Source organism: Desmodus rotundus, chromosome 5 (genome assembly GCF_022682495.2).
Source record: "Desmodus rotundus isolate HL8 chromosome 5, HLdesRot8A.1, whole genome shotgun sequence".
NCBI lineage: Eukaryota > Metazoa > Chordata > Mammalia > Chiroptera > Phyllostomidae > Desmodus > Desmodus rotundus.
Genome location: NC_071391.1, coordinates 117,438,241 through 117,462,900, shown reverse-complemented (window position 1 = coordinate 117,462,900; position 24,660 = coordinate 117,438,241). Strand labels below are relative to the sequence as shown.

Here is a 24,660-nt window from a genome sequence, read left to right as displayed (position 1 = left end):
TAGTGTCTCACTCCCTCTTTTAGAGGATTTAATTTGAAAATACTGGTTTGCTTGAATTTTGTTTTTGTTTCTGAATGGCTCAGACTCAAAATATTTTGCTAAACCTCTGGTTTAGCAAAATAGAATGAGATCTCTAATGTTGTTACATCATAAGGATTCTACTCAGAAAGAATTTAAATTGATTGTAAAAAAAGAAAAAAAGTAAATGTATTTGCCAGTGGAGAAAAAACTGTCTCTGAAAGTTATGAATGTGTTCATAAATTTGTCACTCTAAAGCATGCTATAATTGGGGTGGGGGTGTGACGTGTTAAAGAAATATTAAGAATCCCCCTTGTTTATGCTGGAGCCATGGCCATTTATTGTAAAAATGAAATATAGGTGTACTGTCTCCTGGGGAGAACTAGCCCTTCTCCATGGAAGATTAAGCACCATTTTTTAACTCAGTATCTGTAAACACTGATCGTTTCCTTGGGGAAGAACTGGCTATTCTCCCGGAGGGAACAGTTAGTCAATCGAGTCACAAAAGGCCCTTGGCGTGTGACCCCTTTTGTCTAAAACATATTTAAGCAAAGCACTCCCCTCCCCCATCTTTCCCACTTGCCTTGCAAACTCTGAACCTAGGAACTACCAGGTCCTGAGAACAACAGAGTAATTAACTCACTGCTGGAACTCATTGCAGCTTGCAGAAACAGCGGCCCTGTCTTTCCAAGCAGACACTTACTCAGGTGTTCCACAGGCCCCTCCCCTCACTGAAGAATCAGCAAAGAATGTTAAAACTGGTGAATCAGCAAAGAATGTTAAAACTGGCGGCCTTCAGCCACTTAGGCCATCCACAAGAAATCAAGACTAATAATGGCCTGGGATATATTACACAAACTACTCAGGCTTTCTTAGAAAAATGGGGAATTCGGCATAAAATGGGTATCCCCTATAATCCTACAGGTCCAACAATTGTTAAAAGACCTCACCAGACCTTTAAAATATTATTAAACAAAAAAGGGGGAGTCAGGAAACATCCCCCAGGAATTTAAACGTGCTAGCAATATATTCATACAATTTTTAAAATTGTGATGATAATTTAAAGTCACCCACAGACAAACACCTTGTGCGAAACAGGCCTGAAGTCCCACACCCCTTGGTCTTGTACAAAGACCCGTTAGGGGAAGGAAGATGGGAAGGCCCAGTTGAACTATTAACTTGGGGAAGAGGGTATGCTTGTGTTTACTCTCCAGAAGGACGTTTGGAGCTGCCGGCAAACAGGGTGAAGCCATATCACAAAAAAGGCTTCCCAGGCAGTGACCGACCACCTCCACTCCATTGGACTCTCCTGATCTGAAGCTGTGTGTCACCCCCCTGGAATGGAATTCCAGTCAACATTCCTGGCAGATATTCGTCATCGCCTGCAGGGCATGTTCTCTACCAATCTCAGAGGACAAATCGATCATCTCCAGCTTGAGCTCCACCAGCAGCTCAGAGACATCAAGCACCATACCGAACAGAAGGTGTTCCAGACCCTCCACGATAATCTACAATAGCTGAACCCTAAGAACTGGTTCAATGGACTTAATTTATGAGTTTGGGTCATGGCAGCCATTGGATGCCTCCTTGTCTTAATCCTTATTTGTGCCTTACGATGTATACGGACGTTATTTGCTCAAGTTTGCATTCAGGAACAGCAAATACTAGGTTTCACAGGCTTAACAACTACAATTGCATTCACAAATGAAAAAGGGGAGATGTTGGGAACCACCCTGCCTGGTTTCAGAAGTCGTAACCCCCATGGCTAAGGTTGAGTGAGAGACCTTGGGACCCTAAGCCACTGAGGAGATGAAGCTTATCTCCCTGGAAGGAGCACCACCTCTGCCCACTTTACTTCACCCTGCCTGGCCCCCAGTGCATGATCGGTTAGCCAGTGATGGGTAGGATTCCTCAAGGGAGGGACGACTTAAGACAGGTATGATCATGAGGGGGTCCTCAGGGAAAGACTTGGGGGGCTATAGAAAAAGGGGGTAATGGACCCTCACCCCTCAGCTTTGACATAGCCTGAGTCCTCAATCTGTCTGCAAGAAGTCTCCTAATCTGGCTGCCTTACTTCCCCTGCTTGACCTAAACCTGAAACAATGCCACAGGTGGGTTCAGCCCTGTGCTGGAAAGGGCAGGTTCCCTGGGGAGATCAGGCCTAAGAAAGAATGCATAGAATCCTGTGAAACCTGCTTTGCTAATGCCAATACCCTCAATTTAAATGATCAGGGTCCAAGCCTGAAATGAGCTTGTTTCCCCAAAGTTTTATGGCCCTTTAGCTATCTGACCCTGACTCTAAATAAGCCCTTATAGTTCTTTGTGTGCTATCTATTGTTTGATCATTACTGCCTGACAATGATTGATGGGCTTAATCTGAGAATGTGGGTCTTTGGAGCTGCTGGTTGCTTACTGATTATAGTAATGATCTGTGTACTTTGACGCACCTGCAAATTATTTTCCCAAGGACATGTGAGAGACCAGCAAGTAGCAAGCTTCGTGGGATCTATAGCGATACTAACTAAAAAGAAGGGGGGAAATATAGGAGACTGTTCTGCATGGCATGGACCCAGCTCCCACTCGGAAAGGCCAGTGGAAAGCGAGGTCCAGCACACAGGACCCACGCCCACAGATGGGTTCTCCTGTGGGGAATCAGGCCTGCATCGTACCTAGGCTGCTATGAGGCTTGCTTTTTGCTAAAACTCCCTCACCCTGAACTGAGGCAGCAAACGTTTACTGCATATCTTTAAAGTAACTTCCTAAAATCTATGCTAAACCTCCCAAGGATTGACTGTAACCAGTTCAACCACTTTTCCCTTTACTTTTGCAAATATCCTTCTTTTTTTGATGTAATTAGCAACATCTTCTCCTTTGTTTTCTGTAAAAGGCAACCACCTAAAGCGAACCTGTGCATAGTAAATGAGGACCATCCTCAATGTAATGTACCCAGGAAAGCAATAAAAGCCTGTCAGGGCAAGGGTCAGGGCGCTCTCCCCTTGAGAGAGTGGCTGGGCCGTCCCTTTTCCTCCACAGGACTCGGTAGTCTGTGTGAATTTCCCCTCCAACCTGTAGTTGGTGGTCTGTGTGAATTTGTCTTGTCTCAGCGACAACGCCGTGGACAGTGCTTGCAGATGACCGCATAACTTGAGAAATATGTTTTTACAGATAAGGAAAATTTTAATAAACTAAGACCCACATTCTTGTGCCAATTACTAAATTACTAAACTCTTAAGCCCTTCTCTCTTTTGCTTTGTGATGCCAGGAACTGGATCCCACAAACTCTGTTTCTGCATTGTCACCTAGTTCCCCGTTAGGCTCTGTCAGTAGTAGGGGGTGTTAGAAGAAGACTGGGAGACCAAAGGAGAAAGCCATCCTGTTGGCTTCAACTTTCTTTCTGCCTTCTTTCTGTTCCTGTGAGTATTAGCCCAGCAACACTTCACCAGGCAGCGGCAGCTCCTTCCTGCAGTATTAACTGTGACTGGTTTGCAGGCTTTCCAAGGCATGCAGAGAGTGAATCATGATGTGCCACTCCTCCAGCCCCCAACATAGGCAGCAGGCGAACACACTCCTTCCTCAGAAGTTTGAGTCCCCACAAGGTCCCTCCTCTACCTTTCTAAGTTCTAACAACCTCTTTTCTTGTTCCCCCAGCCCTAAAGGTGGTTCTAGCTACTTCCTGCAATTATTATTCTCTTGAGAATTCTTAACCATAAGCTGGCACTCGTTTAAGTTTGCAACCCAAATTTACACTACCTGCATGATTCTAAGTAACTTTAGGTCAGAATTTAAAAGAGTTCTGAGTTGGTAATGATTCTAGATATCTATAAGAAGGAAACATAAATCCTCTTTGGAGAAATGCAATCACAACACAAACCTATAAGTTTCCCATGAATAAAACCCCGAAGAATGTGTGCTCAGAGTCAAAATCGAAAAGCATTTAAGAAGACAAGGCACTAGGAGCAAAAGTCAGCAGAAACAATAAAACACAGAATCAGCAGCAAAGATTTTAGATGGAATTATTGAGTAAAAAATATAAATTAAATGTGTTTCATATATTTAAAGAAAGAAGTGTAGTGATTACAAATTTAAGTACAAGTCGTTAGGAAAGGTGAATAGGCACATATGAAAAGCAAGCAAATTTTTATAAAAGAAATAAAAATTGAAATAAAAACACAAATGATGTTTTAAAGAGAAAATTAGATATAAGTGATAAATCCATTGGCAGAAAAATAGAACTGAAGAAATTATCCAGAATGTATCCTAGAAAGACAAAGAGGTAGAAAATAAGAAAAACAGGTTAAGGGCCATGGAAGACAGGGTGAGAAGGGCTAACATATGTCTAATTGGAGTGCTAGAAGAGAAGGAAAGAGAATGGAGGAGAGGAAGTTTTTGAAGAGATAATCACTGAAAAAATTTTAGAATTGATGAAATATACATGCACATTTTGAATTCAGGAAACCCAATGAATTCATAACGATATAAACAAATTTTTACTCAGATCGATACTAGTGAAACAGGAATACCAAAGACATGGGGAGCAGCTGAGATTCTCAGCGGCTGGGTGAGTATGCCGTTTGTCAGCCTCAAAGAGTGACTCTGGGCAGAGCATTATACTACCCACTACAATTTTTTTTATTATTAAATATATTTTTATTGTTATTCAGTTACAATTGTCTGCATTTTCTCCCCATCCCTCCACCCCACCCCAGCCAATCCCACCTCCCTCCCCCATCTCTACCCTCCTCCTTGATTTTGTCCTTGTGTCCTTTATAGTAGCTACTGTAGACCCCTCTCCCCACTATCCCCTCCCCACTCCAATAGCCAAGTGCTGGAAGCAACCTAAGTGCCCATCAGCAAATGAGTGGATCAAAAAACTATGGTACATTTACACAATGGGATTCTACGCAGCAGAGAGAAAGGAGCTTATACCCTTTGCAACAGCATGGATGGAACTGGAGAGCATTATGCTAAGTGAAATAAGCCAGGGGGTGAGGGACAAATACCATATGATCTCACCTTTAACTGGAACATAATCAACAAAAGAAAAAAATAAACAAAATATAACCAGAGACATTGAAATTAAGAACAAATTTTCATAATATCAAGTAAAGAAACACAACATAGAAAATTGTATTGGTAGTATGATTTCAATATCTTTAAATGGGCATAGATGAACAAAAATGACTAAAAGAAAATAAGCTAAAATGTTTAAGAGGTTTTGTCTTGATGTTGGAATAATGGGTGAGTTTCATTTTCCCCCCAACCTGTATCTTACAAATATAGAAAAAACCTTAGAGTTGTTTATGGAAAACATAAAACCACCCCACTGATTTCTCTCTATGAACTGTTCAAATTAGTCAGAAAGTGAACATCAGTGTCGCTCAGCAGGCGAATGGATACACGAGCTGTGGCAGAAGCATACAGTGGAATATTACTCAGCAATGAAAAATGAGCGAGCAAGTAATAAAAGGCATGGAGGAACCTAAAATGCATATTGCTAAGTGAAAGAAGACAATCTGAAAATAGTGTACACTGTATGATTCCAGCTTTACTGTATTCTGGAAAAGTCTATGAAGACAGTAAATATAACAGAGGTTTCCAGGGGTGTGATCAAGGGGAGAGAGGAGGAGGGATGAAGGGAGGTGGAACTCTTCTGCATGATACTGTATGATACATTGCAGATACATGTGCATTTGTCAAATTCTATAGGACAGTCTAATGCAAAGAGGGAACACCAGTGTAAACTGTGGACTTAGTATTGATTTATCAATTGTAGCCAAGGTGCCTCACTAATACAAGATGTTAAGGAAAACTGTACATAGAAGAGGGATATATGGGAATTCTCTATACTACCTGCCTAACCTTTCTGTAAACCTAAAACTTTTCTAAAAAAACAAAGTCTATTAAAAAAAGAAAAAAGTGTGCATCCACTTCTGCAATCTACACGAGGCAACAACGTTAGCAGTAGCTGAGACTGAATTTAACAGAAAACACGCTCAGCAAACTGAGGTGAGGAGACCTCTTTGCAATGGTTGAACAAAGCCCTTTCAGGCAGTTGTGAAATATTAGAATATAAATCTACAAATAAACAGCTGCTTTGTTGATGGATGCATTAATAGGTATCCCAACAGCTTGACTCCTGATTCTGAATTCTTGCTGTTTCCTCAATGAACCATGACACCACTGTTGGGTCTTGCCCTGTGCATTCATAGAATGGCAGGGAGTCTGGTCCTGTAACAGGACATTTGATAAACAAACAAGGCGAATTGGAGCTGATTCTTCTGGTGACTGCCAGTGCCGGCGCCTTTTTTCCTTCTGGCACTTACCCTAAGTTCCTGGCATATGCTCTTATTTTTTCTCTCAGGCCAACTGCAAAAAGGACTTGACCTCAGCTGACATAGAATGTGGAAGAATGTGTATGCGCTGAAAAATAATCCAGTCAGCTGACAAAGTTAGTAAATTTTCATAGGAATTCGTTCAATACCACCTAGTGAGAGTCCGCACTTTGAATATTTGCTCAAAGGCGGTGGGACAGTGAAAAGTTGTTTATTACCTCCGGTTCTTGAAAGAAAACATTGTTTCAGATAGAGCTGCCATTTCTATTGTTGACTGGCTTAAACATTCAGAGGTGTTGAAATTCTTTGTTTATTCACTCAACTAACGCCGATGAGCTACTATTCTGTGGCAGGCTGCACAGGCATAGATTTGTTGGTGAAGAGGCTACACTAATACATGTTCTACTCCAGTATCAGGGTGTGGAGGGCGAGAGGAACCTTTTTCTTTTCTATGCTTATTTTTGCCTGACTATAGAGAAGACAACTCTTTCCTGCTCTCTGCCCTTTTCTTGCTTTTCCTTGGGAGCTGAGACCTGTCCGATTGACGAGATTATGAAAATCTTCTGCTTATAGGCCAGTGCTACCAGTGGACACAGTTACTATCAATTACAAGCAAGAAAACTTCCTTACATTCTCTTTTCTTTAATTCATCTGAAGTCTATTTTTATGTGGCAGAGATAGAAATTTCACCTTATTTTTCCTGATTTAGATAGGCCTAAACTTCCATATATTTATACATCTGTTTGTGAAAATTATTCTGTTGTATTACCATATATACTGGTTACACTTGTCCATTTTCTTTTTTAATTAAAAGTTATAATTAGTATTTGGAATTACTTAAAAACCTTGCTAGGTCTCTTTAATGGCACTGACTTGAGTTTGCAGATGACGTACTTGTGAGAGAACTGGCAGCTTTTCAGCACTAAGCCCCACTCAGGAACGTAGCACTGCTCTGCATTTATTAAGGAGAGTTCGTAGACGTTTTTTAAGTTGTCTTCCTGTAAGTGTTGCACATTTTTGTTAGGTTTATTTCATAGATATGCATCTATATGAAAAAATATATATTTACTTCGCAGGTGTTGTGGTTTTCACAGATTGAAGGCGAGACCCTCCACCAGCAACGAGATTGCGCTCGTTTTACCGTGACCCCAGCTCTAATGTGGTGCTCTGGAGCCGAACCCGCAAGATCACTGAGGTGTGCCTGCTATAAAATTTATATGCTACTTAAAAATACAAATATGTGCAGTTATTTTTTTCTATTATGAATGGACAGTTTTTTTTCTGTCCTTTTTTTATTGCAATATTTTATCTGAAGGTACACTAAAACTAACCAATTGCTTTGATTATGTGACTGTCAAGGATCAACTCTACTGCATCCAGTAAAGAACCAATAATTACTTCTGAAACATGAAGTGAATGGACGGTTTTCGAACTAGTTGTGGACTTACAGTTTTGATCATGGACCTGGCTAGCTCACTGGCCTCCTTTATTAATAATTTTTAACTTGATTCTTATAGGTTTTTTAGGCAATTACAATACATTATCTGCAAGTACTGACCATTTCTTTCTTTCCAATGTATTTACAATTACTTTAAGATTTTATTTGTGCTATTACACTGGCTAGGACCAGAGATCGACAATATTGGTGATGGTATAATTCTTTCTCGTTTTTTGTTTTAAAGGAAATATTCCTAATATTTCAACTTTAAGTATAATGTTTGTGTAGGTTTTTGGTGGATACCTTGTATCATGTTATAAAGCTTTATTTTCTATCCCTAACTTGCTAAGAAAATTAAAAATTAAAAAAATCAACTACTAGTCACTGTTAATTAGAAACAAGAAAACCACGTCTAAGACGCAGTGCTGGAAGGGACCTCTTCTGGTTTTTACTAGTGGCTCCAGATTAAATAATGATACTAATCTTTTAAGGATCTCCTAAAAACCAATATTGAAAAGCATACAAAAATGCTGATATAAACATCAAAATCCTGCAAAAACCAATAATCTCAGCAAGTAAAGCGTAGAGGCCACGGCCTGATGAGAGGGAGTGTTTGTTTTTGTAGCTTTGATGGGGCACATGGAGATGTCTGACAAGGGCTGGCCTTGGACTCCAATGCTGCAGGAGCTCTGCAGGTCTTGCTCCTCATGGCAGCCACGTTGTTGCAGCAGATACAGATGTGAGTGAGTCTGAGAGTCGGGTCAGCCTACGGAAATGCAGGAAGCAAAGCCACCGGAACTGTCCACGTGGGACACAGACATTGACGACGTGTGTGTGTCGGCACCAAGGGTGCTCAGTGCACCCGGTTCTGTACGCAGTGAAGAAGGCAGTTGAATGTGGCATTAGAAAGGAGTATTGTATCAAGTACTTACATGCTTGTTTAAAGCAGGAAAGAGAATATTTCTTTTTGGAGAAATGACTGGGACCCACATTACTGCTGACAAGAAGAAACTCTGAGATGACCTAAATTAAATTTTAGCAGGCCGGAGGGTGGAAGGAAGAAGACGGAGAGGCTAATCGGTGAACAACTGCGGGCCAAACCAAGACTGCTTGCATTCCTGAATGTATGTCGAAACTTTGAATCAACCTCAGGTGGATGTTTCTGTGATTACCTCTAGAGAGAATAACGGGGCAGCCGACCACCAGACGCCACCACATCTTGCTTACGCATGAACTATGCGGACTGTCGCCCACAACCAATCCCAAAGTGCAAGCATGTTTTCCTTACGGACCATGCGCCTATCCCAGAACCAGCCTCTTTTATTTATAGCCCGTGCAAATTCTTTCAAAACAAATCACATGTTTCCTTCTCAAGTTTAATGTATAAAAGAGCCCGTCGGACCCGGGATGGTGCACAGGTCCGTTTTCTCCTCGCAGCCCCGCTTCTGGGGGCTTTGGCAGCAGGCCCCCGGGGCCTCGCCCTTCCGCTGGGTAGCTTATGGGTCAATAGACACTTTCTGTTGGAAAAGCTTTCGGTCATAAAATTTTTTGTTTAACACTCCTCTTATGGATGGCTTTATTCACCCGAGCTTTGGGGGTCTACCAGCTTTGCCACCGTTTGGCATGAGAGGCACCCAACAGGGTCTGTCTGGACTTTCCCTCAGCTCAACCTCATCAGCTACCAGTACCGTTCTCAGGGAAGCTGTACGCAACAGTACAGTCATTGCCACCAGGAGTTAAGTAGTCCCTCGGATCTTTGCCACATCCTAGAGACTGTATTACCGTGTTGGCTGTCTGTAGCCAGCAGGACCATGTAGCTGAGCTAACCTCCCAAACTCTAGTTTACCTGCAACATACCCTAATGCCTGTAGCCTGCTTCGCCACCTCTTCCTTTCTTGCCCATCTTGCCTAGACTTACCCCTCTCAACTTCTTATCTGAGGATCTCCCATTGTCTTCCCTTCCACCCTTGGGAGCCTGCCTTCTGAACGCTTGGGCCACCTCTGCAGAGACAGAGGCTGCTTCCCACTCACTGGGAATCCATTCCAGCCGGGGAGGAGTCCATTCCTGCAATTTCAGATGGATGCGAATGCTTCTAAGCCAGAATGCTTCTGAGGCACCTTGTCTAGGTACTGCTCTTTGCGCCACAAGAGCTTTGTTTTGGGAATGTAGATTACCAGCAGAATTAAGCCAGTTTCTTAGAGAAGCTGTAGGAGACCTGTAAATAATTCTAAGAGTAAAACTAAACAAAAAGACCTGTGCTCTGCACCCTGCACAGCTGGGGTGGGGCTCACAGGGAGGGGAATGTCAAAGCGCTTGTGTTTAAAAAGCTGTGAAGACAGAGGGCTGTGGTCTTGCGTGGCCTGTCCTGGGGGAGCACATTTTTGAAAGGGGCAAGTCCTGTCTTATGACTTCTTCTTTGGAAGAAAATAAGAAGTTTTCTGGACTCTTAGCACTCATACCCAACATTACTTGTACTTTTAAAATGTTTTGCCAGAATTCAAATCACTTCACTGCACAAAGGCAAATGTCTTTTAGGAGTTGTACCCATGTTACTATTTACTAGAAGCTCCTGGTAAGAATGCCAGCTGACGTCCTGAGTGTGCACAGTTGATTGAACATATTTTAACAGAGCTTTGCTTTGAGCTGTTCACTGGCTCAGGCATTTTGTTAACTGCTGTTGTTGCTTTATAAGTACACAGTGAAATGATATTTAAAACTCAATAAAGGAGATGTCGCACAGTTTTAACTGCAAAAATTAAAATCACCCCAGCTTAAGCATAGCAGGAGGAATTTATATGACTACATGACCCTTTGAATGTTGAGTAGAAAGGAGAGTATAGATTATGCCTTGTGGAGTTATAAGGCTTCTACGTTGTTTAGGTATGATAACTGCAAGCCAACACAATACAATTACAATCAAAATAAAGTCTGTGTGTTCTGCGCATGGCAACTCTCCAGCCTTACACCAAGTGTTTGATGACTGTAAGCGATGTGGAACTTGCTTACAGTAGGTTTGGATGGACAAGTGTCATACTGGTAGTTACAGACTTGTGAGACTCTTGAGCAAGACCTATTTTTTCCAAAGACAGACAATTGGAGGAACAATCGTGGCTCTCCTGCTCCAGCTCAGTCAGCACCTACCTGATCAATGGTCTTACTCCCGTCCCCAAAGGGTTCTTTGCTTAGTCAATGTGACACATTGGAGCACTACTCCCGGTAGTTGGAGTGATTTCATCAGAAAGTAGGTCGGTAATGCGAACAATATGCAGAATTTAAAAACCCTTCTTACCATACAATAAGCATCTTTTCCACTTGGAGTATGGTTCTGGTTTTGTTACACTTAAATTAAATACAGCTGGAATTGATTTGGGTGTAAGGAGTGAGGTAGGGCTCCAACATTTCCCCCCCTGCCAAATTGCTAGCCGGTTATCTCAAAATGATTCAATGATTAAGAATGTAATTAACAAAATGTCAATGTGCCCAAAATGCTATGAAAATGGAATATTAATGAAATCTTGGAATGAAATTCTGACTTGATTTTCTGTTTGCAGATGGTTTTATTCCAACGATAAACTCAAAACTTGAAAATTTGTAGAGAAACAAGTTCAGGAATGATCAAGACACTCTTACACCTACAGAAAAATGTAGCTGGAGGAGCTGAACTGGGACTGTTAAGAAAAATAAAGTGGTTTGTATTAGAAATGCAGAAATAATCATCATATGTTGAAGTGTATGTGGACAGAAGGGTACTACTGCCACACGCCTATAATACTGCCCGGTTCCTCGAGCAGCTGCGAACCTCTGGAATCCTTACTCTGCGAATCAAATCAGTCACAGCCACGATTTTGTTCCAGGCGCTAGATGTAATCCTAAAAGAAACAATATATTTGTTCTGTGTGCTTCTCTGTCTCCACTTTTCATTCTAATTTTTCATTTAACATGAGTTACTTTTTAAAATGTAAAGCCACTACTGGAAATAAGGAATCTTATGAATGTTGGACAGCTAAAGAAGAAATGAGAGTAATCCAGACGCAAAAGTTTAGTGGGGGACACAAAATCATTTGAGATAATTTCATTTGCAGAACGACACGGACATTTTATGATGAGCAGGATATAAACACTTGAACCATCTGTGTTTTATTTTTATAACAAAGAGACAACCAGTAAAAGAGTTGATTTTAAGAGTTTATTATTTTTTTTAAAAAAAGCAACTTCCAGGGTTTTCATTGTACAGGTTTAGCCCGGTCTCTATAGCATGGGACAGCGATAACTGAATTTTTTATAACAATGACTCAGAGGCGCTGGAGGTCCATAACTGTCTTCTGAATTATCACAGAGAGAAGAAAGAATTAGAAGAAGAGTTTAATGTTAAGTGTATTAAAAAATCATATTCTAATTCTTTTAAATTGGTTATCCAAGTATGATAATATAGCAGAGCTCAGATAACTAGACAAGGCAATTGACGAGAACACCCCATTCCTATCTGGTGTGCATTAACAGACTTCTTACTGCACATAACTTCATATAGTTTGCAAACTAATTCAACCCGTTTTACACAGCATTAATTATTTTTATTGAATTAGCTCTGGGCTGAAACTGTTGCTCATTACCTCATAGTAATTATTATTTTCTTCTGACTTTTGATGGTTTCCCTCATCTGACACAGTGTTTGAACTTTAGTGTGTATGAAACTTTGAGATCGTCTCTGCTCATTCTAGCAATATTTACAATGAAGTTACTCAAGGCCAGGTGTCCAAGAGTATTCATTAATTTGTCCTCCATCTCTGTTCTTGACCTTGGGAAAAGACAGATCTTATGTCTCACTGAAATATGTACTAGGCTCCAGGCCATAAACTGTTTGTGAGTTGGTTAACAGAGAGGACCCCTCGTGGTTCTCATTAATGCTGTGCAAACAAGGGTCTCGTCATTTCAGTAACTATTTGTACATTTATAAAAGCAATACAGTCATGGGAAAAAACAACAAGCACAGCTTGGTAGAATAACCTGCCATGAAATATCATTGGCTTTATAATAATTTACTACAACTGTTCTTTTTATTCACACTGGGTAGGAAATGCTTCCATCTAACACATGGAATACGAATATATACAACAAAAAGTTGGGTTTTATTATAAAAAAAACTTCACGAAGACAATAACATAGGGGTTTAAAAAATAATTTTGTGCAGTTTCCTGATCACAATCATATGTCTGCTGCCTTTTACAGGGAATGATACAAGTATGATAGATTTTATAAACCAGTTAAAGAATTGTCCTGCCTGTAATAGCCTACTATTAAAATATTGCCTTGTTCATACAGTATAGGTGTTTTTCTTTTTCAACTGTAATTCCAAGTGACTACAGATGACAGATGAGTCAGTTTTAAGGACACACCCTGCTAATCCTTTTCAAAACCATCATATATTTGCAGTTCCCTATTTCATCAAAAAGTTCACCGAAACAGCATCCCAGAAACCGCACAGGGCCTCCGACTGCTGTACCGTTGAGGTTCCGAGTGCTGCATTCTCGCCCGATGCCCACCATCTTTTTTCATAACAATGTCAGCACCTGGGCTTGCCGCTTCTTTGGGCCGCACGCGGTGAGTCGTGCGGCAGTGGTGTGGGGTGGACTGTTCTGTACTGCCAGCAGACAAAACAGCTGTCGTGGGCTCAACAGCCTACACTGTGAGCCTGGGGAACCCATTCTTCTGTGGAATGGTTTTCTGGAGTCCAGCAGTGCCCTTGCAGGTGGCCAAGACACTCTGGTCCCCGCTTCATGAAGGACTACCCTAAAGAAGAAGCCTAGTATTCTAAAAATAGACAATACGGGCCAGGCTGGGGGTCAGGGAGGGAGGTTGCTTTCATAAGTCTTGGGAAACACTTGGGATTTTAGCTCTATGAGAAGGGGTGGGGGTTCTCTGGAAGTGGCAGGCTGGGAGAAGGGCTGAGTTTGGCACATGTGGAGGAGTGCCAGTTGGTATTGGCACTGCAGATTTAGCGCCTGTAGTCTAGGCAGTGTGCCTAGATCCACCTTCCCCTGACTGTACCTTTTATGCCCAAGGGTTCCCCCGGCCCCCGCCGCCCCATGCAGTCCTCGTTTGTTTCTGTTTTCTGCACAGTGATGACAAATAGGGCTCATCTCTCTCTCGATTCTGACTGATGAGTGGTGGCTGTTTGGAGTTGTGATTCGACAATTGTGAAGAAATCACTGGGCTCCATGGGAAATAGTGCTGTGATTGATTAGCAATGTCTGTTGAGGCTATAAGAATTGGTGTTAGTGGAATGCAGGCCAGGTCCTTATGTCTCTGTACTAAGTAAGGTGAAAGAATGAGTCTGGCTTGATGTGTTCTGGAAGGATCTTTGGAGACCAGAGCTCAAAGCACCAAGTTTATATTTATATTGTGCTTTGTTCCTGAAAAGATTTAAGAAGTTTGGGACAGTAATTTTAAGACCTGTGGAAAGCTAGAGGGGGGAGATAATTTTGAACAGGCTGGTGCAGGAGGCCCTGGACAATGACCGTTTTCACCCTTGGGTGATGAGGCCCAGTGTTTCCAAAGTGCTGATAGGGCTTACTGCTCACAACAGATTCAGAAAGACTTGGAGCAATGGAGAGAGTCTCAGGCATGGTGGGAATGTCAGGCCGAGCATTTCTGGTGTATTGCCTCTGGGTCAACAGCTGATAATAAATTGTGAGTATGTTAAAAAGCCAAGGAGAAATCTATTTGCATCTACATACATGCCTTGTTTGGGGTTAATCAAAGAACCTGGAGAGAGTTTTCTTATTATGTCAGGACCATTGTCTCTCAGCTCTACCTAGAAGTCTCTGATGCATAACTTTACCAAGAAAGAGAAATAAACTCAGCAAAATTGCGTGGTAGGTGCGAGTGGTGCCATTTTGGGAAGATCGACTCACGTTTGCCTCTGAAAAACAGGGTCAATCACTTCTCCATATCTGAAGTGATTAAACCAAAGCCAAACCTTGATTTTTAACACTAATCATTAACAGGTTGCTTGTCGACAACGTGTTGTCTGTGGACTCAGGGGACATGTTGGGCCAAAGCCAGCCACCTCAAGCTGCTGATGGCCTGTGGGTTTTAGAAACTGTCGGATGCTCCCATCAGTGGCCCCTTGTCAATGCACACACCTGATTTCACTTACACAGCAACATGGCAACATACCTTTTCCATCAGTAAACACCTGCTCTCTTCCTCACTTGGAAACCAGGAGAATTTGAATGGAAAATGTGGCATATTTTTACTCCTCTGACAATCTTAGTAAGACCTGGTTTTGGATATCTGTCTGATGTTGAGTTTCTTGCCACAATGGCCATTTCAAGCTTTCCCCAAAATTGTCGGCAAAGGGTTTCCACCTTCCTGGGTGGTGCACAGGGGTGAGGATTCCTTGGTTCCTAGGCCAAGGTCCATGGTTAAACGATGGAGTTGGAGTTGAGGAGGAAAAGCAGCATTAGAAACTCAGCAATGTTATTTCTTATCCGACTCTGCATTTCACCCTCAGAGAAATGATTTCTTATTGGTCTTCCATGAGACACATTCCCATTTAGAGCATCTCAGCAGTTTCATTGTCTCTGGAACCTTCTAGAGGTGATGGCTGGCTGGCTATAATTGTGACTGTAGTTGCCTCATTTGTTTTCAGGCATTTCAAAATTTCGCTTTCTTTCCACGGATCACAATTGTTGGCATATTGGCATTACAAACCAAATTTTAAAGCGTATGAACATCACCACTGGGCTTTATCACCACTCATTTCCAAAGTGGAAGCCTCCTTTAACTGGAAAGACTTGTTCTAACACCACAGAGGAGCCTCCTCCCTAAAGTTTCGGAGACAGCCCAGAGCTCGAGCTTTGGGCTCTAGACAGAAGGCCTAGGAGGAGGCCGGGACGGGGGTGGTGCCCTGTTGGGAGGTGGAGCCTGAGGGGGCGGGGGAAGGGTGGAAGGTGGAGATGGAATTGGAGGAGTGGGAGCACTGGGGGGTGGGGGAGGGCAGTGGGAAGCAGGGGGTGGAGGAGTGTAGATGGGGGCCGGAGGCGGCGAGCTGGTGTGGTAGGCGTTGTTGAGGGGGTACTTGGTGGGCGGATTGTTCTTGACTCTGGTGAAGTTGATGCAGCGCCCCTGGAAGAGAATCAGAGAGAAGGAAATGTGAGCGGAAGCTTGCTGTGACCTCAGGACAGGGCAGGTGGGAAGTGTGTGGGCGGCCTGAAAGAAGTACGTTAGAAAGCTTACACAACATTCGTGGCAACACACTGCTGGCGTACAGTAGAACTTGGCAACAAATAAGCTTCCTGTTTCCTTTTTCGGAGCTTACTCTGTCAAAAAATTATTTGCTAATTTTTCCTGCAATCTCTCAAGGAGGAGTAAAGGAAGGGGCCCGGCCTTAACCGGATGCGTAGGGTCAAGGTGAATACAGAGGTCACCGACTTTAGTCTCAGCTGCCTCGCAATGCCAGGTGTGAATATCAATTGTTGCATTTCATAGATGAGGAAACTGAGGCTCAGAAAAGGTAGGTTACTTCCCCAAGGCCACACGACTAGGAAGAGGTGGGGTTGGTGGAGTTTGAGCGCCAGTTCCCTGCAGGAAACACAAGTGCGTGATGTGAGGCTTGGCTTGGGAGGACAGTCACCGCTGGGACACGGTGCGTGCTGGTGGGAGACGTGGGGCTGAGCAAACCTTTGCTCACATGTGCGCGTCTCCTCTCATCCTTCAAGTCTACGTCCAGCCCCTTCTCCTCCACACCTTTCCCTGACGACTCCAGCCTCCACTCACTTAGCCTTTGCTTCCCTCCCCAAGTTCTTCTCTAGTTACAATCTATGCCACTCACGGAAGCCTGCATACCAAAATCCTGTGACCTGTAAATGTGTTGCTTCCCTGTTCAGGTGAGAAGCTTCTGGAAGGGAGTGGCCTTGTTTTATATTTTGCTGCTACACTATTGGTTTAGGAATTACGATGCCATATTTAGATGCCAGCGCCCCATCTTCTCTGAGCTTGCATTTCATGAGATTAAACCAGGGCCTAACTTTGTTAGGTCCTGATTGGGGGTCCACTAACTGCATTGCCCAGAGCTCCCAGATCCAGCGCAAGCTTTCATGCCTTCAGTTGATTTTGCAACCCAGTACTGTAAATTCCCAGTTGTCCAGCAGCCCTCTTTCGCAGCTTTATAAATCTAAGCCTTGGTTACAGTTTATTTGTGATTCTGGATAAAACTCTTTCCTTCAAGATGTTCAGGTCCTAATGGTTACCAGCTGTGATAAATTCCTGTAATGGACAGCTCAGAGTTCGGGATTTACTGTACTACACTGTCTGCCCTTCGTTCCTAGACATGCTAAGTCAGAACGAGAGATGAGAGATTCATATCCTTTAAAGCTGAAGGAAAATTCTAATGCTGGGGAAGGAGCAGCTGGTGCCTGGGGTGGCGTCCCTGGGTGGCTTTTGATTTCCTTTAGGGCAGGCCATCCACTGCTCTCTCCTTCCTTCTAGAGATCGGTGATGTGGGATGGAGCGAGAGAGGAGGCCCATTAATTCAGAGGCTGGGAGTTGGGGGTGAGGTGGGAGAAAGACCTCCCTAGTCAGCCCCTCCAGCTGCCATCATTGCCTCGTGGCTACAGCTGCAGGGGGGGCAGGGTAGGTTGAGGTGGGGAGAGGCAAGAACCCCCCATCCTATGGTCAGTAACACTCGAGGACTGCACTCCCGGTCTGCTGCTCCAGAGCACGGGGCTGTGGTTCATTGCAGACCATGGCACGTTAGAGCCAACACAGCGGTCTGGAGCACTGGTTAAGCAGCCAGAGGGGAGGGGTAAGCTCACCGCCCCCACCACATCCCTGCTGCGTGAGGCTCACTGTGTGACCTGGGGTAGGATAACGATACTACCTGCCACTGATAGTCATTATGACAATTAACCTAATCAATGCTGGTGAAGGTCTTGGAAGGTGCCTGGCACACGGTGCTTGAATAAGGAAGTTATGTCTAGATGCGGAAACACACTCAGACACAATAATGGCCTTATTACTGTAGAGAGGCAAGCTGAAGGTAGCATCAGGTTTTCTGACTCCTAGTTTAGGGCCTTCTAAGGGAGCTGCAGGCTAGAGCCTCTACACACCACGCCTGGCTTCTATAATAAAACTTGACATACAGGGGGAAAAAATGTAGCATTGGCCATGGGACCGGAGCAGCTCTCAGACCTGCCCTCTTATGCACTCTCTTCTACGCAACTCCTGTAACCTATTCTCCTAGGACCTCCCACAGTGCTTTGCACACCCAGTTAACTGATGATGCATTTACACATACTTAGTGAACAAAGGTGCAGACCTGGCATAAACAAATCCCTGGGGTCAGTTACAGTAAGACGCAATTAGGGCTTCAGGGAGGGGTGTGGCTACAAATTAAGTTCTTAAAACCTGGAGCCTAAGGAGCCAACACAAACATGGTAACACTTAGACCACATAATTGGCCTAAAGATCAGTTTACACGACATCATTTTTTGCTTGTGAGAGGATAATAGAAAGGCCAGATGTTCTCAGTGTCCCGTATGCCAGTGAATCTGCACCAGTGTTTGCTTAAAATGTTGCTAGGACGATGGGAGCTCTCAGTTCCGACCCTGGTCTTTGTAACCCAGTTTAATTCTTTGCAGGATTGTTTTTCAGTGGTTTGATTCAGATCTAAGTTTTGGCTTTGACCTCAGTTTACCCCAGCTCGCTCATTTCTGAAGAATGAATGCCAATTATTTTCACACATTAGCAACAAAATGCTCTAGATAAATTCTAAGGAGAAAATGCAACAATATCTCCTGCTAAGTGGGAGCTTGGCAGGAGGCGAGGTGGCGTTCCTCCTCGGCTGGAAAGTGCCATCTGATGGAACTTATCTGATGGAACCTAATGGTGTTGGGAAGAGTATTAGGAATGTCCAGGCACAACATCTTCTTTATTATCAAAGCCCTATGAGCTGAGTATTACTGTCTTCACTGTACAGAAAAAAGACTGAGGGCTTAGCTTTATTTAAATAATGTGCCCAAGATTACACAGCCAGTGGATGGTGGAAGTTGGATGAAAACCAGCTCTGCTTGTTGTAGGTACTAATTCTTTTTTCACTGTATTATCCTGAAGATAGACTAAAAGTACAAATGATTTCTCGAAGCACTTATAGATGGCCTCACGGAGTGTAACACTTGGCCACAATCCCTCAGCTCTTGACCTGGCTGTCCAGTGATGTTTCCAGAAGAAATCTGGTCAATTCACTGCCCAGTTCAAAGTTCTTCAATGGCTCCGCATCATCATCTTTAGAATAAAATCCAAACCTCTCTGATGGCATATCAGCCCTTTTGTGTTTTGGTCCTGGCTTACATCTTTCAATTCACCTCTTGCTCCTTTATTTATCGCAGGGTGTCCAGGCCGGCCCATCCTCAGCCCTCCACAGGAATTTGTTCAATGGATGGATGCACTCCGCCAGCTGGCACTCTTCTCAGAATCAACGTTGCTCCCCAGCTGGTGAGTATTTCTGAGGCAGCTTCCGGGTCTTCTCTTCCTGATCTTTAAAGCAGCACTAGGTTCAAGTTTCACTTAGAGCTCAGCAAATACTGCTCCTCTCCCCGAGGGTTTTCGAGGCAGTGGGGGCCTTTGGCGAAAGCTCAGATTTTCCCTGCAAGTTTAGGTTCCCAGAGGGTCAGAGGTCCATGAGCTCAGCGGCTGTGAGGTCAGGTCTCCTTGCTCACCCCCTCGTGGTCACTTCGGACATAGAGCCTCTTGGGGGTGGGGTAGGAAGCATATCGTGCACTCCCCCGATTTCCACACTAGACATGTTATCATGTCACCTTCAAAAATAGTTTTTTTTTTATTACTTTTGATTGATTTATCAAAGCAAACTATCCTTCAGCAAAACACTTCACCTAAATTGGAGGTGACACTCTGAAATAATCATGGTGCAGTTGAGATGACAGATCTTGTTGACCCAGGTTCTGGCTTTGCCGCAGTTTTGAACCACAGACACCGGCGGTCCAAGGAGAACAGAGATGGGGAACGGCAGGTGTGGGGCTGGGGCTGCCCTGCCGGTCAGGCCGGGAGGCAGAGCTCTGCCTCTAGTTCTGTGCCTCACGTACTCCCTGTGGAACCTTGAGTAAGTCTCCTTCTCTTTACTGGCCTCAGCTTCTTCATTTGTAAAACAGAATTGTGGTGGCTGGATGACATCCAAGGGCCTTGCAGCCCTAATATTTTATGATTCGATCAAAATTCGAGTTGTTTTGGAGCCCTTTACTTGAATACTTTAATCTGAATTCTTTTGGGGCAGTCGGTTTGCACAACTCTTTATACTCCTTAGTTTGGCTAACTCTTTGTATTCCATGTTTTCCAGTTAGTTATCAAATTTATGAAATACTAATAAATTGAATTTCATAGTTGGCCTCTCCATCTTCTGCTCTTTGTTACCGTGGTAGAGACGCAAGCTTGCCTGTGCATTCTGGATCTGAGTTTGTGCGACCACAGGGGGTGTGAGAAGAACTGTGGGCCGATTGGGTGCGAATGTCTTGCCAGTGATGAGCTCATGTGTGCTGAGTGTTATAAAACATCTGTCTAGGTATCAGGCATGATCAGTGGAGAGGGAGCTAGTCTTTGGCAATGGTTAAAACTATGCCACGTTCCCACAGATTGAACAGAATAATTTCCTATGAACAGAGGTCACTTAGGGAAGTTGGATTGCACAGGAAGAATACGAAAATAATCAGATGGAAAAAGTATAACATGTATGCCAAGTTTCTTCTGACAAATACCTTTTCTCTCTGGCCTAGTTCTCTCATTAATTGTCTTGTTTGGAGAGCTGTAGGTATTTCTCAAGTTACAAATGGATTGAGTTTCCAAAGTTTGTTTTAAGTCATTTGTTTAGAATTAGGAGCATAATTTCTAACTTAAGTCACTCTTGTAAATGGGGGTTGGTCTCAGGCTAGACCACAAAAGCCCATTGGCGTGCTGAAGGCAATTGATGTAATTCTGCTGAAGGTGGTACTCTAGTGATAAATGAGACACAGGAGTGCTGAATGGATGGAGGGCTGGACGGGGGGACTTCACAGTGCGTTCTATCCCACGATTCTCTTCATTTGTTAAGTGCTTTGTGCGTTCATGCTTTTGACAAGTGGTTTTTGAGTGCCAAGTATGACCCGGACACCTTCTGAGGTGCTGCTGACAATGTTGAGCGACCAAAAGCAGCCTCCGTCCTCGTGAGGAATATGTCCACAGGAGGAGAGGGACAGCGGCTGAGTGATCCCTCAATCAATCATGTCTGAGCTCTGTGACACCTACCCTGAGTCAGGCCACTTAGATTCTCTCTTCTGGGAGTTCGGGGTTATGACTGAGTCTACAGGCAATCAGCCAGTTAGGGCTGATCCCAGGCGTAGAGGGGATGTAAGTGGGAACTGGGGGGTGTCCATCTTCTGCCTTAGTCGGGGAGAAGCAGAGTTCTGATTCTGTCCCTTAAAGATCCTTCACACCCACTCACCTCCCCCCCCACTATGGCTCATCTTCTGTAACTTGGGCCACTAAGCGAACCAGTCTTCCTGCCTTCAGCCTTTCTCTTTTCCAGTGATGTTTTGGTTGCCATGTAAAATTTATATATACACACACATATAAATAAAAGTGTGTACGCACATACATATCTATGTATGCACATGTATATATAGAGGTGTATATAAAGATGTACATATGCCTGTATACATAAAATTCCATATGTTTACACATGATATATGTACATATACATGCACATAGATACACATTCAACGTTGTTTTCCTGCTTAAACTCTTCAGTGCCTCCCCACCTTCTAAGGGAAAATATCCAAGTTCTCGGCCCCTGCTCCCCTTGCATTTCTTTCTGCCACCCCACCCCTTTCCTTCCCTATACTTTGGCTTTGGTTCATCATTTGAAATGAAGCCACCACAGTGTGGCTTTTCATTTAACAGTTTTCATTCACAGGCCCAGTTCTGTAACAGGGACAAAGCAGCACAGAGACACCTGTCTTGTTTTTTCCTCTTCCCTAAAGCCTGAGCTGAGGGCAAAGAGAAGAGTGTGTTGTGAGTGATGAGGCCAGGACCCTTCTTGATTCCTTTTTCTCCACTTTGAACTTGCCCTGTTTATACATTTCATGTATTAGTCTGCCTTTTATGTGCTGCTCATGGAAAAGGGGCCAAGGTCAATTCATTCTTTCAGTTACTTGATGCGTTTTGCTGACACCCGTGCCGCGCACTCTGCCTAATAACTTCCTCGGATGCCAGACTGAGGGTGAGATGAAAGCACGAATATTTGGTACCAAGAGGAAACTGGGAAAAGGCAAGGGCAGAAGTAAAAATGGTGCATCTTTAGTGGGACCCATGGAAACATAGGGTTTGTTAAGAATTACTACTGAGGTAAGACTCACTTAACAATAAGATTCACGTTTTCCATCTAAACACAAAATTCTACCTTTTCTTTGTAAAAGATTTGGAACACACACAAAAGAAGGAAGAAAAGAAGATTAGAATTTTAAATGGGAACACTCAGAGAGTTAATAGTTCGTGCCTATCCTCTCAGGCTGCTCTTTCTCTCTCGCACACACGCGCACACACTGGCGTACGTATTTACAGAAATGGACTCGTCCTGTAGACTTTTTTTCAATAATATGCTGCAACCATTTCTCCCCTGACATTTTCAGTATTATTTTCAGTGGCTGCATGATCTTCTATCACCTGACACCACCAAACGAAGTTATTAAATTCCTCATTGGGGACTGAGCTCATCGAACTTCCAGTTATCGCAGCCTTTCTAAAACAAACTGCTGAAAAGCCCTGGAATCAACTGTTAGTCTTTGATTTAGGGTTTTTACATCCCATTTCACATGTGAGATTGGCCCCTTTCTTTTGTTGTTTACTGTGTTGTCACCAAACTTATGTTAATGTCACAAAAGAATTTGTAAAGATTTTTATCTTTGATGTTCTATGTTTATGAAATAGCATAAAATTATTTGTTTATCAAAAGCATAGAAATTTCTCTCAAAATCTTTCCGAACATCTTGTTTTTCTAGAGTGCAGATCTTGGACAACTCTAAAAGTTTCTGTCACAGGTATTGACGTATTCGGGTTTTGTGCCTTTTCCTGAGCCCATTTCCGTAATTTATCCTTTCTTACAAAATCATTCATTTCATCAAGATGTTTTAAAGCATTTGCCCAGCTGTGTACATAGTACACAGGAAACTCTTACAGTTAAGTAAACTTATTTGTGGTGATACCTCTTTTGTTATTCATATTAGGTGAATATTACTCATATTTACATGTTCTGACATTTTTTGACTCTCAACATTTTTTCAATGACATTGGTATTTCCAAAGAAAATTTTCCGAAAGTTATTTTTCAGTTCTACTCATTTTGCTTTGTTTCCATTAATTTGTTCTTGTACTCATAGATTCTCTGTTTCTGTGTTCTGTAGATTTGCTTTATATTCTTTTCTAAATTTTAACTAAATGCTTAGCTCATTTGTTTTCATTTTTCTTATTTAAGAATAAAAATATGTAAGGCTATAGTTTTTTCCAAATCCCGTAAGTTTTTATGTGGCATTCCAATGATCCCTTCTCTAGAATCCCAGTAATTGTAGTTTTGATTTCCTCTTAGACTTGAGTAATTTATGAGCATGTTTTAAAACTCCAAAGTGCTTTTTTAAAAAAGTATAATCCCTTATTGCGAACTTCCAGCTTTATTTATTTATTTATTTATTTATTTATTTATTTGTGGTGGGAATATGTGGCATGTAAAATACTTTTAAAATATTTTATTTACTTTTAGAGAGAGGGGAAAGGAGGGAGAAAGAGAGAAAGGAGAGAAACACTGATGTGTGAGAGAAGCATTGACCGACTGGTGGCTAAAAGTACTTGCTTTTTTCAGGTTTTCTTTGTTGCCCACGTTATAGTCAATTTTATACATTTTAGTAATAATATTAATTTTTATATTTTATGGGTACACTGTTAAATATCTGCAAATCATTTGTATTAAATTAGTTGATGCCTCTATATCTTTTATTTATTTTTTTTCAACTGCATCATCTATTGAAGTCTAAGGGTGGTATGGGATTATTAACCCCCGCTCCAATAGTTTAAATAACAATATTTGCTCAAATTTGACTTTGCTGCTTTAGCAAGTGGGCCACCCAAGAGCAGTAGGGCGGGGCCTTTCTCAGCGGTCTGGGCAGAGAGAATTTCTTCTGTTCCAAACAATTCTCTCTTCTTGTTTGGTGGTAGCTTGTCTGAGAGATGGCTGCCATCAATTCCTTCCTTCCCGCATGCATGGGCCCCTCCCCCACGGTGAGGAGGCATCTGTTCCTCCACTGCCTTGAACCTGGGTGGGCTTGTGATAGTTCTGAATCATGGAATATGGTGGAGGTGATGCTGTGTTAGTTTTGAGTCTGACATTAAGGTCCTGGAAGTTTCTGCTTCCTGATTCTGGTGCCCTGACCTCCATGTGAGATGCCCAGGCCACTTCACTGTAAGGAGAGGCCACGTGGAGGAGCCTGAGGACAGAGAGCATCTTGGGTGAAGAAGCCCTCTCAGGCCTCCAGCCCAGTCAGTCTTCCGATGACTCCAGCTCTAGCCACTCTCTGAATGCAACTTCATGAGATACCCCAGCCAGCCCCGGTCAACCCACAGAACTGTGAGACAGAGTAGCAAATTGTTGTTTTCAGCCCTGTATTGTTACAGAACAATACTAAAACAAGTGGCAACTCATCTCTTTGTCAAGTAGGGTCATTCCTGGTTTGTGGAGCTGAGTATAGGAGTTACTGTGGGTTTCTCTTTTATTTGGACCCTGAACTTGGCACCCTTCCTGAGGTGTCGATAAGGATCCATCTCTGTGCTCTATTCATT

At 42.9% G+C, this 24,660-nt stretch overlaps 1 protein-coding gene and 1 long non-coding RNA gene across 2 annotated transcripts in view; one reads left to right on the top strand and one right to left on the bottom strand.

Moving 5' to 3' along the window:
• Positions 1 to 11,961: 11,961 nt before the first annotated feature.
• Positions 11,962 to 24,660, bottom strand: part of ANTXR1 (ANTXR cell adhesion molecule 1) — a 228,429-nt gene continuing 215,730 nt past the window's right edge. The window contains exon 18 of the mRNA XM_024558482.3: positions 11,962 to 15,916. Coding sequence (XP_024414250.1) covers positions 15,656 to 15,916 — 261 coding nt within the window. The 3' untranslated portion in view covers positions 11,962 to 15,655. The remainder of the gene's footprint in view (positions 15,917 to 24,660) is intronic.
• LOC139440924 (uncharacterized) lies at positions 13,250 to 23,392 on the top strand. The gene is made up of 3 exons (XR_011651238.1): positions 13,250 to 13,387; positions 19,177 to 19,282; positions 22,477 to 23,392. It is a non-coding gene; the product is annotated as an uncharacterized lncRNA (long non-coding RNA).